Source organism: Tyto alba, unplaced genomic scaffold (assembly GCF_018691265.1).
Source record: "Tyto alba isolate M040663 unplaced genomic scaffold, T.alba_DEE_v4.0 Super-Scaffold_2, whole genome shotgun sequence".
Lineage (NCBI taxonomy): Eukaryota > Metazoa > Chordata > Aves > Strigiformes > Tytonidae > Tyto > Tyto alba.
This window is the reverse complement of record NW_024881282.1, coordinates 20,993,445-21,013,220: the sequence shown is the minus strand read 5'-3', so window position 1 is coordinate 21,013,220 and position 19,776 is coordinate 20,993,445. Positions and strand designations below refer to the sequence as shown.

The window sequence follows — 19,776 nt, the reverse complement described above, 5'->3', positions numbered from 1 at the left end:
TTAAAGAAGTAAGGCGGCTGTAGACTAGATCTTCACTTTGGCTTTAAAAATGTGATTACTTTGTAATATTATGGCTGATTTTGCTCTTTTTTGGTATGCTAATAGCTAGATGTCCATTTCTCTTTATTCTCATTTTCATAACAAATTACCACCTCTACCATTCCTATTTTGTTCAATATTGTTCTCCTAAAATGTCCATTGTTTGGAGGTGTGCGTGCACGCATGCACAGAGGGTCCCCATGACCAAACACCCTGCTGGGATCCCCACCAGGTGGGAGGCGTTAGAGCTGCCGCTGCTCCCTGTTCCTCCGACGGGGTCGGCCGGGCCTTCAGATGCTGCTGACCCCGGTGGAGAAATTGCTTTTGTTCAGTGAATATTCCAGTATGTTGCTATTGAAAAGCAAGAAATTGCAGCTCTGAAAGGGAGCCATAGAGTGCTGGCTGTAGGTCCTAAATGTTTTATTTTGTTGTTTATAGTATTTTTCTGTTTTGGTTTGTTTTTTTTTTTTTTTTTCCAAGGCTCCTCTATTGACCTGTGAAATATCTAGGGCACTTGGATTTTTGGGCTGAAAGGCATTAAAAAAAAAAAAATGGAAATAGAACCTTTACTATTTTTTTAAAAAACTTCTCAATTAATTTTGTAACCTCTGCCACATGCAGAATAAATGCTTGTATAGTGTAAAAGTCTCATCTGAATTGGTCCATAGTGTTCTGTAATTTCCTGATGTTTAAGGATTTAGGAATAAAATTAATTGGCCTGGACAATGCCCTGCCTCAGATCACATGCAAGATGATCAATTCTTCTAAATTTGATTATTATTTTATTCTACTGTAGAATATATCTCCACATACACATATACATTGTGTATTTATACATGCTTATCATTATGTTCCAGTGAACTGCCTGATACAGATCTTGGGCAAATCAAGGCGATTTATTGAATTCCAGTGGTTTAATTTTCTCCAAGCTTTAAACCAGTGCTCTCCCTTAAACTGTTGATTACAGTCTAGATTTTAGTTTATTATCTCCTATACTTACGAGAATTTTTGCATGCTGAATAGCACGTGAATTGTCCACCCAGAAACTGAGACTGGGACCTGGACAGAAGAAATGGAAAACTCCACAAAGACTGAGGCTCAGAGAAAGCATCTTCTAAAAGCTGCCTTATTTTTTGTGTGCTTTTCCACCAATGCTTTGGAAAAATGTCATTTATAACCTTTTGAACGAGACAAATCTCCTTTTGTCAGTTCAATGGAAAAAAAAATGAAATCCAACTGTGATAAGGAAGGATTTAGAAAATCAAATGCTGAAAAAAAAAAAAAAAAAAAAAAAAGATTTAATCTGGGTTTTACTCAGTTGACCCTGCTGTTGAAGCTATGGCACTTGCTGGAAGCCTCAGTCAGCCACCCTCTCTGTCAGTGCACTGTTAGAAAACATTTTCTCTAATCCCGCTATTCACTGCTGTTGTGGAAAGCAGCAGGCTCACTAGGCAAATCCACCCACTATTATTTTTATCCTATTGAAAGCACTACATTATCAAACATAATCAAAATGGCTCATGTGCAATGTGAAGGGCAAGTGGGTTTTGCCATCATTCATGGCAAAACGAAATATGGATTAAATTGCCAGCACAAAGTGTGCATTGTGTGGCTTTGCTTCGCGGTACCCAACCTCAGTGTCCTCCGTGCCTGATAAAACGCTCCGCGGGCCCTTCAACACCCCTTTTTTAAAAGGGCAAAACAAAGCAGCAGTGTCTGCACTGGAATGTGCTGCAGGTAGCGATCTAAACCTCCATCACCAAAGTCAGTGAGAGGATTAATTTAATGCATGAAGGTTGTTGCTTGGAGGGACTTCACAGGAATGCAAACCGAAGGCCCTCAAAGAGCCCACAACAAAGGGAAAAGCCAGATGATCTCAAACGCCCGGTATGATGAGGAGCACTGGCTTCAGAGCTTGGTCTACCTTGTAGAAAAGGCAGGAAACACTTTTATTGAAAAGCAATGAAAGCAGGGAAAAGATTTTGGGGGTGCTGTTGTTCGGTTTGGTTTTTTTTTGTTTGGTTGGTTTTTTGTTTGTTTGTTTTCTGTAGGCCTCTCTTGAAGATAGTTGGCTAGAAAATTGCCGCCTTGCTAATGACATTTATGTAGTATTTTATATGACCAAATGTCTATGCAAGTTTTAGGATCACATGTGTAAATTGTTGAGTTGTATTTTGCTTCCCGATAAAATAGAATACCTGTTTTTCAATTCCTGTTTTGTTCTTGATTTTTTTATTTCTAGTTTTGGCAGGGGCACACGGTTATGATCGTAGCAGCGCCGAGAGTCACGGAGCTACCTTTATCAACACCAAGTGAACTACCACACATGCCACCTGCTGCTTTGCAGACTTGCAAGTGTCTAAGTGAACTAGGATGATCAGGTGGGCTGCTGCCATTTTTGACACCCTCAACAGAAGACAAGTAGAAGACCACTCAGGAGTGCAGCACATGGGCACAGTTGTACATGGAGACCTTGCTGTGCTGGGAAGGTGCTCCCTGGGTAAGCTCTGAATTACGTACTCAAAAGATTGGAGAAAAAAACCAGCAATATACAGACAAGAACCAGTGTGAAATTTGCCAGACTAAACTAGCAACAGGGACAGAGCAGCTTTCAGTTTCTCTGAAGCTTTCCCATAAAAACCAATAGTGCTACAAATTCTCTACCACAAACAATCTGGCTTTATGTCACCTACCATGCTTACGTGGATTCCATTCCCAGTCTCTGCTTCTTATGTCTTTACCATAAGAAGTCATGCAATATATGTAATTACCAAATTACTCTCTCGTCTCAGTCCTCTTACCAGTCAAACCGTGCCACCCCTTTCTTAATCAATTAAATTGTAGAGCATCCCATTTGAGTAACATTTTCCTGAATCTTTTCAACATATAAACCTTCTGGACAATGCTTGAAAAATGGCCTAAATAATCATGGGTAATTAGTCTTCTCTACTGGCATTCTCTAATTCCCTTGTTCTTCAACCAAAGTTTGGAACCACTCTTGGCTGCTGCAGTGCAACACAAGTGCAGTCTCTGCCAGTACTAAACAGGGGCCATGATTAGGGCATCCTTTTCTGTTTCAAAAATACAGCTACTTTCATTATATATGTATCTACCTTGTCTGAAACAGTCTACTGTGTGGAGTACTTGGGTTTCTTTTCTAAGACATACAGACAGCAATCTGTGGTGCTTTGCAGCTTTTTTTTTTCCCCCCTTTCTTGAGAAGCACATTTTTGAAAAGGTTTTGAAGCACTGTGGTCATAAGGATTGATATTAATTTATATTTCTTCAAGGTCCTCCAGCCTGAAGAATGATGCTACTGTTAAACAGCTAGCATCTCAAGACAAAGATGCACTAAATTATACTGTAATTTTAATACAATATGGAATTCTAAAAAAAATAAAAGAATTAATCCCTAACTTTGTATAGAATGCTATTAATTTGAGACAAACAAACCAAGACTGGTTCATGTAACATTTTATTCACAAGTAGAAAAGTATTACAAAATGATTTATACAAGATTTTAATTTACATTCCTTAAAGGAGTATTTAAAACGGCACTATGAGTCCCTGGACATGATATGTGGGCAGTCTGAATGCGGTGGTAGTGTATGTTTTCTGTTGGCATGTACAACATTGCTTGCCACAGGCAATATAAAAAAGACCAATTTGGTTAAATTAAGAAAAAAAGTATATACACAATATACACATATATTTAAAAAGTACTCTCCATTTTTTCCTCCCAGTTTGCTCCCAAGCTATCTGTCACTCATTTAGAGAAATGAGTATTTTTCTCTAGAGTTGCCGGACAAAAAGAATTATACAGAGTGTAAATTCCAATGGGAAAACATACTTACTGTGGCAGATGCAGGCAAAACTTTTGAACATAGCATTTTAAAGACCTGTTATTAGTGAAAAGTTAAATCTCCGTATGTTCTAAAAATACCTTGCCATATACTGAAATGCACATTGGATTTTTTCTATTTACAAAGTATATACAAAGAAGCACAAATCTCTTAATGCACATGTAGTGAAAAATAACATTTTGTCACTTCTTCAATGTATGAAAGTATCCCACGAAATTATTAAAAACTACTCTTGTTTGAATACATACTTTAAAGAATTTAGCTGAGTACTCCCTGTATACCTGCATATTATTCTGTCAGTGACCAAATGGTGGTATTTACTACTTTTAAAAAACCAAATCACTTATGTAATTTCTTCACTTGCTTTGGTTTGAATTTGGTAACTGTTCATGACTTTTGCACACATGAATAATCTCACTGGTTTTAGCTAAAGCATCTTATCGCCTTGGCTGTACCTACAGGCCTTAGCTATTCTTGTGCAGGTTCAACCTTCTACTGGGAGCTTCAAAGCAAAAGGCTTTTCCCATTATGGAATAGGAATACTGTCTCAACATTTCCATTGCCACACAAACCACGTGTGGAAAGATGAGTAATATTTATTGCAAATTTGCATCTGTTTTGCTGATTGCTTTGCTTTTGTCAAGGCACACTGGGTACTTTAAAGAATAATTGCTAGAGTTAATCACTGACGAGTTTGAGCCTGTTGCACGTAATGAATCTGTAGAGGTTACTGGGATTTCTCACAGAAGTGAAAACTATTTTAGGGATAAAAATGGCTGCAGAACAAATGGTATTATGGGATGTGGTGCAACAAACTGATGCTAAATAATTTTAAAGAACAGCAGTGAGAGCAGAGAGTTGGTAATTTGCTAGGCATGCACACAACTTTCAGGGTTCAATTCAGAGGTATTTTTTTTAAGAATGGTATGAAATAATGTTTATATTTTGTGTGGAGAAACTGAATTTACACAATACTACAGTGAGAAGGACAGTGACATGAATGAAAAGGCTTGCTAAATGAAAGAATTAGGTCACCATGAAGTTGGACCCTTGAAAATAATGCACTAAAAAATATTAGTAACAGTCTCATTGTATGAATACTTTCATGGCATGCCTGCTATAATGTGACATTTTGATGTGACAGTTGATTACATTTATTTCAACATTCAAAAATTACATGTTAGAACAACAAGTGCTGTATTCCAATACTGAGACTACCAATTAAACACAACATCCCTATCTATATGGCTGACTTTCATTAAACTAAATCTAATTTAAAGCTAATCTCCTGCTATATTTAAAACAATGCCCCCTCCCACAAATGTAATAACTGGATGGAGGGAACTTCAACCATACATATTGTAACATGCAAATTCTTTAACCCCCCCGTACTAGCTTATTGACTATAATGTAATATATAACAAAAGCTTCAGTTATCAATAGATGATCCTTGCATAAATAGAAATGTTTCTTTTTTAAGTCCTTCAACAGCAGGAAACTGATTTAAAATTAGAACCAGCCAAAAATATTCTAATACATGCATAAATCTGCAAGCAGAATAACTGGCAACGTCTCGTCCCACGCCTTCTGACATCTGTAGCCATATTTAAAATACCCACCTAAACACACTGAAGTATTTATATTTCTTGCTGTATTTACACATACTTTTAGCTCGCTCCATTAGACTTTTTGAGAATCTGAGAGAATAGGTTTTTTTTTAAAAAAGAGATGCAAAAGGTCATAAATCCACTTTCAGGGCTCTCCTAGGATGCTCCTTGAAGTTTCACTTTACAGTTGTTAGGGCTCAGATGCAACTGCTCAGAAAGTGTGAAATGATGCCATCTTCTTCCAGTTGATTTTGAACCCACGCAACATTGAGGTCCAGACTAAGTTTGATGAGAATCAGCAGAGGAGCATAAGGAAAGCATTCAGCTTTAGTGCTGAGAGAAATAGCTTGGTGTCCTAAAAGAAATTGATAAAACAGTGGTTACATAAACTCATAAAAAACCTGTATGTACTTCTATACTTAACACTAAAAATATACAGCTATACTTACTGCTTGCTGTAAAAATTCACCTGAACCTGTGTTAAAACACCCATTAAAAAACTTGTGTTTATGTGGACATAAAAATATGTTATCTTCTGATTTTATCACATTATTATTTATTTTGCAATATAATAATAAAGTATGGCCCTATGCAAGACTGTAATGCACCAACGTGTACTAAAAAGACCACCCTTCCCTTGAAATATTTCAAAAAGACAAGAAAGATGAAGAACAAATGGAAAAAAAGGGGTAGACTGAGATGAAATAATTTTATTGAGAGCTGTACAGCTAGTCAGAGTTCAGCCTGAAAATACATCTTAGGTAAGCCTAGTCCTGGTGCTGTCCCTCAAATATGACTTAAATTTCTCCACCAAAGATGCATATATAATGATGCACTGTAGAGTCTGAATATGGATAAATTGTAGAAAATTATTTAGTAAAGTCTATTAAAAAAAAATTAAGAAAAACTGAACCCTCCCAAACCATCTTGTTTATTCAGAATTATACACAAATCTCGGTAGTAATATATAATAGTACAAAACCATCAAAGAATACAGGATTCTGAAATGTCAGAAAAGATGTCTACATACACATAGGAATCAGTAAGAAAACATACAATTTATATACCATAACAAGCACTGGTGAAATGTAAGTTATTTTTTATAGTGATATTTTGAAATTCTGTGGTTCCTTTCATCTAGAAAAACTATACATAATAATCACATACTTCTGAAGCTGATACATGGTTTAGTGAGAAAAAACCCACAAACTTTTGATTTTTAAAATCTTCTTAGTATAGAAATATATTTCCTTAAAACATCAAGAGACCATTCAAGTTCCATTGAAAAACTGGGAACCAGCAGTGTCAAGATTTCTAGTCATAGCCATGCCATTGTCCCTTCTTATATATACTTAAGAGAATACCAAAAACTATCAACTAATGATATTTGGCATGTACCAAAATGAAACTATGACAATTGCTCTCTGACACATGGGCAGTCAGTGGCAGACAAAACTACATATTCTCATTAATATATTGAGAAAAATATGTGTGACCTAAATAAGGTTAATATTTTCAGTGACAGCAGTAGATTTTCAGGGTGTTACACAAGTACCATTGAAGTCAATGGCAAAAAAAATCTTGACTTAGTAGTCTGTTTACCTCCCTTTCCTCCTCTTGAAAATGTCACCTAAATAATTAAGGCTTGATTTACAAAGAATTAACTATCGTACTTACATGTTTTCAGAACATGTGTTTTTTTTGTTAAATACTAATTACTTTCTACTTCTTATTTAAGAACAATACGAAAGTGGCATGCAAATCAAATGGAAGAGGATCAAAGGAAGGCAGTTTTATTTCTGCAGATGATCCAAATTTTTCATAATTACAGATAGTGTAATTTTCTTAATTAAGTTTGGTAGATTATTAATATTAGTGGCAACTGCTTTTGTTCCTGACTCTGTGTACATGCACAGGAGACTATTTCAGCTTTCCAGCCACAGCCTATATAACCCTTGAGTAACAATACCAGTACACATGCCATAATTTGGGATCCTTCCACAGATTAGTTGCTTGTTGCTCCAAATTACTTCCAATAGTAGAAAATTCAATTTTAAAAATACAGAGCACAACTAATATTCAAAAAGATAATGATGAAGCAGTAGCAGAGTGACTTTTTGTCATGGTTACATTGTATATATGGTAGAGACAATCGTTTATCACCTCTTCTCATTTTGAGCTCGATTGCATTTCTCTGAGCTTTTACAGATTAAATTACAGTTTATGGACAAATTTATGGAACGTTTTACCAGATGACATGGGAATGTGAGTGACATTAAAAAGCATCTGAGATTCTCTCTTCTGTTTCTGCTACTGCTATAGTAACTTCACAGAGAAGGCTTTGTAAATATTTTTGGATGAACACCTGCATGCCTTTTATATTTTGTTTACAATGAGCAAAGACAAGTCCTCAGTTCTTCCCTCATAAACAAGGTCTAGCCTCATAGAATAGTTTGGTCATAAGCCTATTAAACTTATTTTTTTTCTCCTGAAAATTAATGAAAAAAAGCCCTGATAAAAGCTGACTGGTGCACAGACTTACCCCTGTATTTTGGTTCATATTATCTCAACATTACAGTTTGAGTAATTGCACCTTTAAGATTCTGCCAGTGATTTAAAAAGGTGAAACTGTTGGATCTCTTGTAGAGTTTTAATTTATTTCAGCAATAGTTAGGCGTAACCTATGGAGAAACATAACCCCACCACTTTTAACAGTTCTATTTATATCTAGCTCTATGTGCCTTGAGTACTCATTCTCACTTCTTTGTAGTTACGTTTTTTACCTCTTTATCAGTCTGTAGAGTCATTTGCTGTTCCATTATGCTTTGTCTTTGGCTGGGTTTCAGCAGCTGCTGAGTTCTGAAGTGATGAAACTTCTATGCATGTTCTATGTTTGGACATTTCAAAGGACTTTGCAATGTTTCCATCAAGAGACTTAGCTGAAATAAGTACTTCACTTAGATCCTGGTTATTATCCAACTCAACAGTGGCTGCATTTTCAGTCTCAGAACTGCAGGATTTTGCAGATCCTCCAGCCAGTTCTGAGTATGATTCACACAAAGAAATGCTGTCACAACAAGCTGAGTTTTGCATAAGAGGCCAAGCATCTGAAATGTCTTCACAGGTAGAGTGTGAAAGAGAACCAAGGAAGGTAGGAATCATTTCCCCAACAGAATCAGAAGCCCTGCAAAAGGATAAAAACCACTTTGTTTCAAAAGCATTTGAGAAAATATTATCGGTATTGTAATTATTGTCATTAATAACTGTAGATATTGCAAGCAGGTTTCACAGGGTTTTATTAAGTTAATACTCTAGAGACACCCTGTACAAACAAATTCTTTTGAAAAGGAATACAGTTTGTTCCTTATCTGGTAATGAAGAAAGCTCTGGAGAACACTACTGAAGGTAAAGAGGATGCCTGGAGCCCTTCACACTGTGAATTCAGGGTTTTAGAAAACTTGAACTATAGGTGGGGTTGTTTACAGTCTAAAGAACAGAAATATGAATAAAAATACTGTAATACTGTTCAGACACAAAGACTGTTTCAAAGAGGAAGGAATTTGTTCTCAATGCATGGCTGGGGCGGTGCTTAAAAAAGATTAAACAAGCTTAAATTGCAGCAAGAAAGATGTTTGGGAAGACTGTGGAATCTCCAACACTAGGGTTTTTTTTTCAAAAAAACCTCCAGGCTAGACAAATATCTAATGGAAGGAAAAGAAGTGGGTTCAGACTGGGAAAAAGAAATAGGCAATAAGACTGCTTGAAACCCTCTCTCTGTGTGATTTCCTACAGAACATACATTCACTTTATATTTTTCAGTTTGTTCTGTCTAGCCTTCAAAATATGAAAAGTGAAGTTTTTCTCGTTATTCTCTTTCATGAAAGTGCAGAATATTAATGAAGGGCAAGGATTTTTAATTCTCACAAGGATTATTTTTATTTTACAGAAAATGAAAAAAAATGGAAGTAGGAATTCAGTATTATCTATCTCAAATGTATTTAAGGCGCATGATGATACTGACACGTCTGAGTGCACTATACATGCCTCTGTTGAAAGCCCAGTAATGTTTTTTACTTTACTATACCAAAATAAGTATTAAAAAACCCAAAAAGGTAGACTAATACGTTTTACTTCCAGAAACTGTCTGCAGATTTGTAAGACTGTAAATGCTATATTAAGTCTGATATACAGTAATAATTTGTGTGACAAAACTCATCCCACATTAACATTGCCCATAACAGATTTTAAGTAGCCTTACTCATTTCCAAAACATGATGCTTTAATAGCTTTGATATATACACAAAGAAGTTTTATAGATGAGGCCAAAAGTCAGGACATTGCACCACAATTGAAGGAAATAGATTATTTTGGCAAAGGAAATTGAAGCAAACTCCATTTCTACTGGAAGGAACCACAGGATCTTTGATGTCCACATAGCATGGATATAACATTTATTTTTAAATCCTTAACCAAAAGATCCCTCACAAAGTACCCAACTCTCAATTTGTCAGCCTTGGTGGTATACAAGGATGACTCAAGATTGCTGGTATTTAAACAAGTTATTAGAGAAAATCTAGGTATTTTGTATCTTGTACTTAGGTCACTAAGTCACCTTGAATAAACAATACTTATTAAGAAGCTGCCTCTACATTTTTAGTTACATTTGGCCATAAGAACAAAACAGCTGGAGACCAATTTAAACCTTATATGGAAAACAATTCTAGCTAAAAGAAATAAATACATCCTGTGTTAAAATCTGTAACCATTAAACTCCGAATGACACCATAAATTTTATATATTTAGCTCATGACACTGCTGTAGAAATAACTACTCTACCACTATTTATATTCAGCTGATCAGGAGAAACTAATGGTTACAATCTGGTAGAAATTAATAAACACTAGATGTTTCAAATCTCATAGTCATTAAGAGCTTCTAAAAAAGAGAAAAGTCTTCATGACACTTCTAAACTGTACCTTAATCTGTCCAGATTCATAGGTTTATGCAGCACATTCCTAACCCATGGCAGAAAAGGGGGTCACCAAAGCCTCTAAGGCAACATAGAGTAAGAGAAAGACTATTTGCTTCTGAGAGAAGTAAGACACTTCTTCATCAGAGAAACTGTTGGATCGTGTCAGCACTTATTCCATAATACTTAAAATTGATTTTTCACCATAAACCTGAACAATACATGAGTATATGGCCACAGTTCATCAAAATCTCTCATTCCAATCCAAAACCCTATTGTATCTGTATAAACACTAATTTGACTACATAAGAATTATTTAATGTTTAATAGACAATTATAAAACTAAGTTACCTTTCATTAAGCGTAGTCTGTGAGTGGAAAGCACAACTGTGACTGCTGTGCTCCATGCTACAGGTTTCATCACAGCACAGCGATGGAATCAAGTGAACTGGTCCTAAGGAATAAAAATTAATTCAAATTATTTAAAGTGTTAAATAAAAGTGTTAAAGTTCTGTATAAACTTAGTCTCTGTATTCTTTCAAACTTGAGTATTAGTTTGCCAGTTACATTACAATCTATGGATTGAAGAAAGAGATACTTTATTGAAAAAAACGGGTTCTTTATTATTTTCAAATGGAATTACTTATAAAAGCCAAGACATTCCTCCTGGAGTAATACAGATGCCAGTCATTAATATCTACTTTAAAAATGAATTTACTTATCAATTAGATACATGTAAGAGAAAGTATCACATTCTGAGCTAACATATTAGGACAGTCTTTAAGCCTGTGCTTGTGTTAAATTATGCATATGTTAAAGTCATAAATGCATCTGTTCTGCTACTACTTCACAAAATCTCAATGATTCGAATTGTTCAGGTTTTTAATGTCCTTTAGAGTTCATATCATGTCTGGTAATCCTTCACACCAATTTAAATCTCAAAGCCAGATGCAGTCCTATTTTTATTGGAAAGAAATGTGATAGACATTTAAAGCTATTTTCTAAGTGAAGGGTCATTGGAATGAAAACAGAAAAAAAAATCATAACCAAACAGCTACTTAGAAATTCTGTGTGCTCACTGAGAAATTATCCTAGGAGACAGGGTAATTTGACAATGTTAGCTCTGTAGTTAAAGCTAAATGTCATGACTCCAGTGTTGGACTAATGTTCACCACGCCATAAAGTCATTTTTATGCAGACCCAACATACCGCATGTCTGTGACGTGCTTCTCTGGCACTGGCAACAAGTTCGGTGGTCATAATCACTCAGCCGTGGTCTATCAAAACATGACAGTTCAGAGCCATTGTAGTGAATGTCTTGTGATCTCAGAGACCCTTGGGACAAAATCAATAAAAATATATATTAGTAAATGATACTCTTTTTCCTGTTCAGAGCCTCCTATCTTCATCGAATACTTAAATGTCATACTATACAGTATTTCTATATGTTTTCCAACTGAAAGATCCACAGTGGTCATCTGGTTGCATATAACACAAACCACAGATTTTGCAGCAAACCCTAGATTAGCTGGTTCAACTACAGCCTCTTCTAGGAAGATATCTACTCTAATTTTCATAATGATTTGAGAGTGTATCATATTCACTGTTATATTTTCATTGTGTTTAATCATTCGCAGTGATTCCCATCTGAAATTTTCCACATCCAGCTTTCTGCCACTGGGATTTTGTTTATGTTATCTTTAAGAGCTTTATATCAACAGCAGACTTCCTTTAATCTGTATAATTGTGGGCCAAGGCAAACGAGTTACTAAATTTGACGAACTGAAGTTTGAATTCACTATACCCAAATTTCTTAAAACTTACATTATAAAGCATCTTCTAGGTTAGGAACAATTCTTACAATGCCTCTCTGAATCTTTTTATTTCTGCTTGTGCTGTAAACAGTGCTCAAACAGCAATTTCTCCTAGTTATTATTCTTGTTTGACATCCAGTGTTCAGTAGATGCTATAAACATATTTTAATAAAAGTTTTTAAAATGATAAATGGAACTAGAATGCTTTTGACTTTTCCTTAATTTAAATCAAGGGGCAGAAAATATTTATTATAAACAATCCGTGAATTACACTGCTGAACTCATATAGATTTTTCCTTAAAACTATGCCCATAAAACCAAAATTGTTAATGACAAACGTGCTTTCTACACTGGCCACATTCATTATCTCGACAAGCTAAGTTGTTTCACAATAGTGTGTGATGCACAGATCCTCCAAGGTGGTATTTACACATTGGCACTGCAACTCTATGATGACATCTGAGATTGGATCCCCCAGTGGTCCACATATATCTGCGCAGCATCTAACAGAGTATGGCACAGAATTAATGCAATTGGATTCTTTCTGGACATCTGCACAGCATTTTCTCAGTAGAAGCTGGAACATCCACACTGAGCTGGCAAACATGTATGGATACGTAGTGTTGGGCTTCTGCTAGCTTGTTCATCTCAATGCTAAACCTGCTTGAATGCTGTAGAAATGTCATTTAATTCCCTACAGAGAGATTTGCCAAATACCGGTATATGAATATTACAAAGAAACAGTAATAACTGGAAACTTACAGCTTGGTTTCTTCTCCATAAACTGCCTCTTACAATAGATAACACAAAGAATAAGAAGAGCTAAGAGCACTGTTGCAAGTGCACTGCAAATAACAGCTGCTAGAGCAGTGTCTCTAGGACTGGAAGCAGTTGAAGGGATCTTCACAAGGTTTACTTTGGTGGTACCTGAAATAAAATGTAGTAAGAATTAAGGCAAACTGTAAACATTTCAGGAGAAATATACAGTCATGTAAGTGAAAGTCTGGGAAATAGAAGAGGTTCATAGCACAGAAACAAAAGGATGTTCCATCTGCTAATGTATAAACATTAGTAGCACATATAAATAGCTACAATTATCAGCAAACCTATTACAAAAAAAAAAAAAAAAAACTTAAAAAAATATATATTGCAAAATGAGTGGTAATGAATGGAGATGCACACAAACACATTCTGATTGTCCATGAGAATGGACATCATGATGATGTCTCATGACCATGAGATATTATTCATCGTGAAAACAAGGACATCTCAATTTTTAATGGTCAGATAATTTTAATATGGAGAACATTTCCTAGTGTAGAGTTGAGAAAGCTATCCACTAGAGGGAGTCACAAATACATGAAGTTCCCTTAATAGGAAACTTTCTGAGAACTGAGACACCCACAGAAGTTCAAATGCTGTCAAAGGTACCATTTTGCTTGGTTGCATATGTCATGACACCATGGTCATTTCTAGGATCAAACCTAGAATTTCAACTGTGTTAACTTCCTTTTATTCAGTGATAGTTTTTTAATACAGACGATAGCTCTTGTAAAAATTCAGCAGACTGACCTAATATCCACATTAGCAAAGACTTAAGCAATGTTTCTAGTTTTGACAAAAATTGTTACATTTACATGGAAAGTGAAAAAATTTACAAAGTTTAACTACAACGACTGAAACCATCTTAAATCATGAAAGGTCTTTTAAAATTAAATTAATAAAATCATTTAGGTTTGAAAAGACCCTTAAGATCATCAAGTCCAACTGTTAACCTAACACCAAGTCCACCATTAAACCATGTCCCTAAGCACCACATCCACACATCTTTTAAACACCTCCAGGACAGTTGACTCAACCACTTCCTTCGGCAGCCTGCTCCAATGCTTGACAACCCTTTCAGTGAAGTAATTTTTTCTAAGATCCAATCTAAACCTCCCCTGGTGCAACTTGAGGCCATTTCCTCTCTTCCTATTGCTTGTCACTTGGGAAAAAAAACCGACACCCACCTCACTGCAATTTCCTTTCAAGTAGTTGTAGAGAGCAATAAGGTCTCCCCTGAGTCTCCTTTTCTCCAGGCTAAACAACCCCAGTTCCCTCAGCTGCTCCTCATAACCTCGTTAGACCTATTCTCTAGATCCTTCACCAGCTTTGTTGGTCTTCTTTGGATGGTCTTTTTGTTTTGTTTTGTTTTTTTTTTTTGAATTATTTTTTAACAACTTAAGAATTCTGATAGCTCTTCTGTTTCAATCTACTTTGAAGTTCACATCAATTCAACAATATTTTATGAGAAAATTAACAAAACATTGAGTATTACTCTGAAAGCAAATTTTTAAAAACCCACAAACCGTATTTTATTAACTTATAAAAATAAGTTAAATGTGCCTATTTCCCCCTGAAAATATTTGGTTAAAACCTAAAGACTGTAATTCCTAAGAAATGGTCCATGCAGTCATAAATTTAAATTGGAAGATAAATGTTTGCCAGAATATATTTAAATCACTAATCAAATTGTACATATATACAATTGTTTCACATCCTAACTGCAATATAATAATAGCAGAAGAGAACTGACTAGCTTAGTTAGCGCAACCGGTGGAACTGTATTACTTAGGAATACTTTTCTCAGTAATTATGGCATTTCCTCAACACACATCAAACGTGGGCTACCTAGCATTTATACCACCGTATTGCTTTGTTATAATGGGCAGCTTATCAAAAAGCTAGGTATTTTGAAAATCAATTTTATTACATCCAGTTCTAAGTCTTCAAACCACTCACACCAAAGAAAATATTAACTTATAGGAAATAAAGAATCCAAAATTAAAAAAAAAAATACAAAACTTATTAAATAGAGACAGTTTCTGTGAATTATAGTATCATGTAGTTGCTCATAAGTGGAGGAGTATAAAGAAGTGGAGATGTCAGATCACAGATATTATTCCAAAGAAAGAATGTTTAGTTGCTAATTTCCTGATTCAATGTGAAGAAAACCAAGTGTTATTGCATTTACATCTGCTTGAATATTTCTATTTACCTTTGATTTGTACTATTATGTTACACTGTCACATCAAAAGTGTGGAGAGCAAATCTGTAGCAGATCTTTTCTCTATCCTTTAACTTGCCAAACTGGACAGAGTAGAGCTACTGGAGAGAGTCCAGTGAAGGGCCACAAAAACAACCGAGGAACTGGAGCCTCTCTCCTGTGATGACAGGCTGAGGGGGCCGGGACTGCTCAGCCTGGAGAAGGCTCAAGGGGGTATCTCATCCATGCGTATAAACCCTTGAAGGGAGGGTGCAGAGAGGAAAAAGCCAGGCTCACTTCAGCGGACAGGAGGCAGTGGGCACAAACTGAAACACAGGAGGTTCCCTCTGAACATCAGCAAACATTTTTTTTAATTGTAAAGGTGACCGAGCACTGGCACGGATTGACCAGAGGTTGTGGAGTCTCCCTCCTTAGAGGTGCTTAAAAGCTGCCTGGACGTGGTCCTGGGCAACCAGCTCTAGGTGACTTTGCTTGACTGGGGGGGTTGAACCAGATGATTTCCATAGGTCCCTTCCTACCTCAACCGTTCTGATTCTGAGATATTGAAATATAGATCTCAAACCTCAAGGAAATAGAGAGGCTGACATCTCCTACATGAACTAGAAATAAAATTTGAAACTCTGTCCTTGGACTGAAATGTTACAATTTTCATTATCATAGCAGATAGTCTATCTATTATTTGTGTTCCAGGCAACAGAATAAAATTCCAATTCAGGGTCTCAGGCACTCTTCCTCTTAAATAATTATTACCTGTCCTTCTCTTTATGTTCTTCTATAATTCCTGTTACTCACAGAGCTAAATTCTATGAACTCTCTTATAGATCTTCATTGTTATTAAAAAGAAAAAGCAATCAGCATTGTAATCTTTTTGTTATAGATTCAATGCTCTTAGCAGAAGCTTTGCAATCTTCCACAGAGAAAACTTTTCATTCAGTTTCTAGGATTCTTGCAGCTGTAGTTTTAAGTTTACAGTTTTAACAGACTGCATAAGTTTCTGCATCGTATGCAAAGTTCCAGGATACAATTCTGTGAGAAGCAGTAAAATTACATATATAAAACAAGCTATCGATACAGCAACGTATGCTGGCTTTGGTGTGAAAACCAAGGACTGTGCTTTGATACCGGATTTTCAGTTTTAGTCAACTGCTTAATTTAGTTTTTAGAAGGTTAAATATAGACTGGACAAGTATTTAAAAACAAGACAATAAAAACCTTATCAGAATATCTTAAAATATTTTTCATATCAATACATTTTTATCAATACCTGTATCAATGTACCTACCTAAAACTACTAAAGAGTTCTTAGAAATTAGGCCTTCATAATTAGTAGAAAAAAGAATTATTAATTTTGAAAGTAAAAACAGATTAAGAGCACTTGAGATGGAGCTGCTATATTTTTGTCTTCATTTGCTCACAAAATGTATCTATTTGCAAGTATAATTACATATTACATAGTCTAAGAAATTATAAATTACATGTATTTCTTTAGTGCCCATCAGCAACATCCAAACTGGAAATTCAGCGATTTTATTTTACACTGGGATGGCAAAAAAAATAAATTTATTTTTGCCACCTAGTTATTTAAGATTTATTTTATTTGGATGACTTTTTTTTTTTTTTTTTAAACTTGAGAAAGCAATTTTCTATTCCTGAGAATGCCTACCACTCATCTTCACCTTCAAAGAACTTTTTGGAATAGGTACTCTGAGCAGTCCATTGTAGTGTAACTCTAATTATAATGATAGGGATCTTCCCTGCAGAGGCCAACATTTCAGGAGTGGATTGCTATTGTAGAAGCGGCCTGTTGGGCATTGCTGAACTCTACTTTCAGTGTTACTCAGATACGTATGCATTTTCATAAACTCTCTTTCTTTTCAGGCTCACAGACTTAATTGTCTCATTGCAGTAAAGCAAGGAGGTGCATTTTAAACTTTAAACATGCACTTACATCTATTAAATGATTACATGTTTAAATTTAAATATGTAATTAAACACTTTGTGAACTGGATGTAAATACATTAAGAGAGGGAGGAGGTGCACACTGTTTTACAATTTTGGAAAGCTTGTACATATTATGCATCACAAAAATAAAACAAAAATACATTTTATTTAAGAAATAGATTTCCCTTTATAAGTCTTAGTTCCAACATATTTTGGAAATGTGCTAGTGCTAAATATGAATTACCCAGAATACCAAGCTGTCTCCTGCATAATTTTGAGCAGTAAGCCTAAATACACATTCTTCCCTTAATTAGCCAATAGTACATCATAATGTTGGTACATGCAAAGGTGTGGTTCTTAAAAGCAACTAAAGTTTCTGTTAACCCAAGATGGTTAAATAGCAGTAACTCAGATAATACGGAACATATGAATCTCAGCTGCATCACTCTGACTTCTGCCAATAAACAGAATAGTTGAATTTTCAACCTATTATACCAAACAACCAGAGGCAGGACAAAATGGAAAAGACTTCCTTTATCACTTATTTCATGTTTATTTTCTCAGATTTTTCTTTTCAGAACCATGATTAGATAGTTACTACTGGAATCAAAATGCCTAAAAGAAAGCTTTCTGTGGCAGATTAACTATGCAGAAACAGAACTTGCAACATTTTACATTTCTTCCATGGATATAATAAGTAATAATATTATAATAATACAATAATTACCAAAGTTGAGGAGGATAAAATGTGGATTATGTTTGGGTTTTCTTTCTTACCGTGTCAGGTCAATGCTAACCCTAAGAGGGCTTACTCAATAAAACAAAGCTAATCAAAACTCCACTTAAATAGTGATAACATGGTAACATTGAGACAGAGTGCCATCTTTTACAATCAGAATTGAAAATAAGATACAAAAGTAAACGGAAAAGTTGTTAATTCCTGGACTACGGGTACCTCTGGTCAAGAGAGGGGAAAGGAGCATTTGCCTATTATAAAAAGTGTTTGCCCAATACCTTTATGCTGATTGGCCCAAGTCAGTGGTATCAACCTTAATTTGACAAGAATTAAGGGCTCAGACCTATCTTCAAGTTATGATAATTTAACAAGCTAGTGCCTGTCAGCTGGATTGCAGTGGCTATCTGTATGTGTGCTCTTGATTCATGGAAAATGCAAGGCAGTGTATCTTACCTTGAAACTCCTTCATTTTGAAAAAAAAGTTTAAAAGACATTTATGTTCATTTAAAAGTAAAAAGGCAATACCTCTAATTAGTATCTGTACCTCTAAAAAGGCATTACCACTACCAACAAGCAAAAGCACGTATCATGTATAAATGTGATGTGTGTATATATAATTCAGAAACTACATGTATTATATATGTAATCTGTGTATATGTATAAAATATATGTGTAATATATACTACTGAGTGTTAACGTCAATGAATAAGTTGTCCTGAGTATACTTCTGAGTCTTTACAAAGCAGCAGATTGCCTCCCTTCTCCTGATCTTTATTAAACATTACTGTTGGAGACTGTGGTAAACATGGAGAGAGAGAGTCTCCCAACATCTGTAAAAGGACAGCCATTTGCGTGCGTGGCCTGCACCCAAAAGTTCATCATGTCAAACCACATTGTTCAAATGTACTCCAAGTGCTGACTTTAAAGCCTTTAGTTTCCAAGTTAGTGCCCTACAACTTTTTTGTTTTATTTTGCTGGTTTTGTTATTTTTTTTAACAAATGTACCAAAAAGCCCTAGGGGAGAAAATGACTATTCAAGTATTTATCCATTGTTTGGAAATCCTGAGAAATGTGCTTATAAATTAAAATCTTCGGAATTTGATTTATTTGTTTCCAAGACCATTTCTCTTGCACTGTGTATTTTCACAAACTCCAACTGCTGACAGCCTTTTATGTTTAAAATGGTAGAACAATGACACTGTGTATGTGAATTTAAAATACATATGAACTCCACAGTACTGGATACACACCACTGTGTCTGTAAGGCATAGTCAACCTCTGCAACATGTTTTTCTTTTGGTAAGAGATGTTAATTCTTGGTACTACTATGGTCATCTAAATTGAACTGATTGATATAGTTACATATAGGCACAAAAGTAACATACACAAAATTCACCTTTGAGAACTCTCTAGTCATTTAAAAATATTACTACATGAGAATAAAGCCACAAATCACTGGTACCCTCACTAACCTGAAAAAAAACTGAGACTAAGCAAAACATCAGAGGAAGTGGAATAAAATCCATGTCACCGTTGAACTACATATTCTCCCCCCCGCAACAAAACATAACTGGTTATCAATGTGAAAAGACAGTATGTCTCTCCTCCCTAAATTCAAAATACTTAGCATGATCTGGTGGCACAGAGTATATATTGCTGTTAATATGACTGTGGTGATGTCAGCAACTACCTTTCTGACTTTTGCTGCTAGAAGTTCACTTTGCATCTTTAACAGCTGAGTGTGTCTAATATCTATTTTGC

General features: G+C 35.3%; 1 protein-coding gene across 6 annotated transcripts in view; it reads right to left on the bottom strand.

The window, feature by feature from the left end:
- Window positions 1–3,496: 3,496 nt before the first annotated feature.
- The window catches only part of TNFRSF19 (TNF receptor superfamily member 19), a 64,068-nt gene continuing 47,788 nt past the window's right edge, over window positions 3,497–19,776 (bottom strand). For all 6 annotated transcript variants that reach the window (XM_042793216.1, XM_042793218.1, XM_042793215.1 and 3 more), the window contains 5 exons: window positions 13,055–13,219; window positions 11,688–11,813; window positions 10,830–10,932; window positions 8,293–8,693; window positions 3,497–5,864 (listed from right to left, as the gene is read on the bottom strand). In XM_042793216.1, coding sequence (XP_042649150.1) covers window positions 8,300–8,693; window positions 10,830–10,932; window positions 11,688–11,813; window positions 13,055–13,219 — 788 coding nt within the window. In that variant the 3' untranslated portion in view covers window positions 3,497–5,864; window positions 8,293–8,299. The remainder of the gene's footprint in view (window positions 5,865–8,292; window positions 8,694–10,829; window positions 10,933–11,687; window positions 11,814–13,054; window positions 13,220–19,776) is intronic.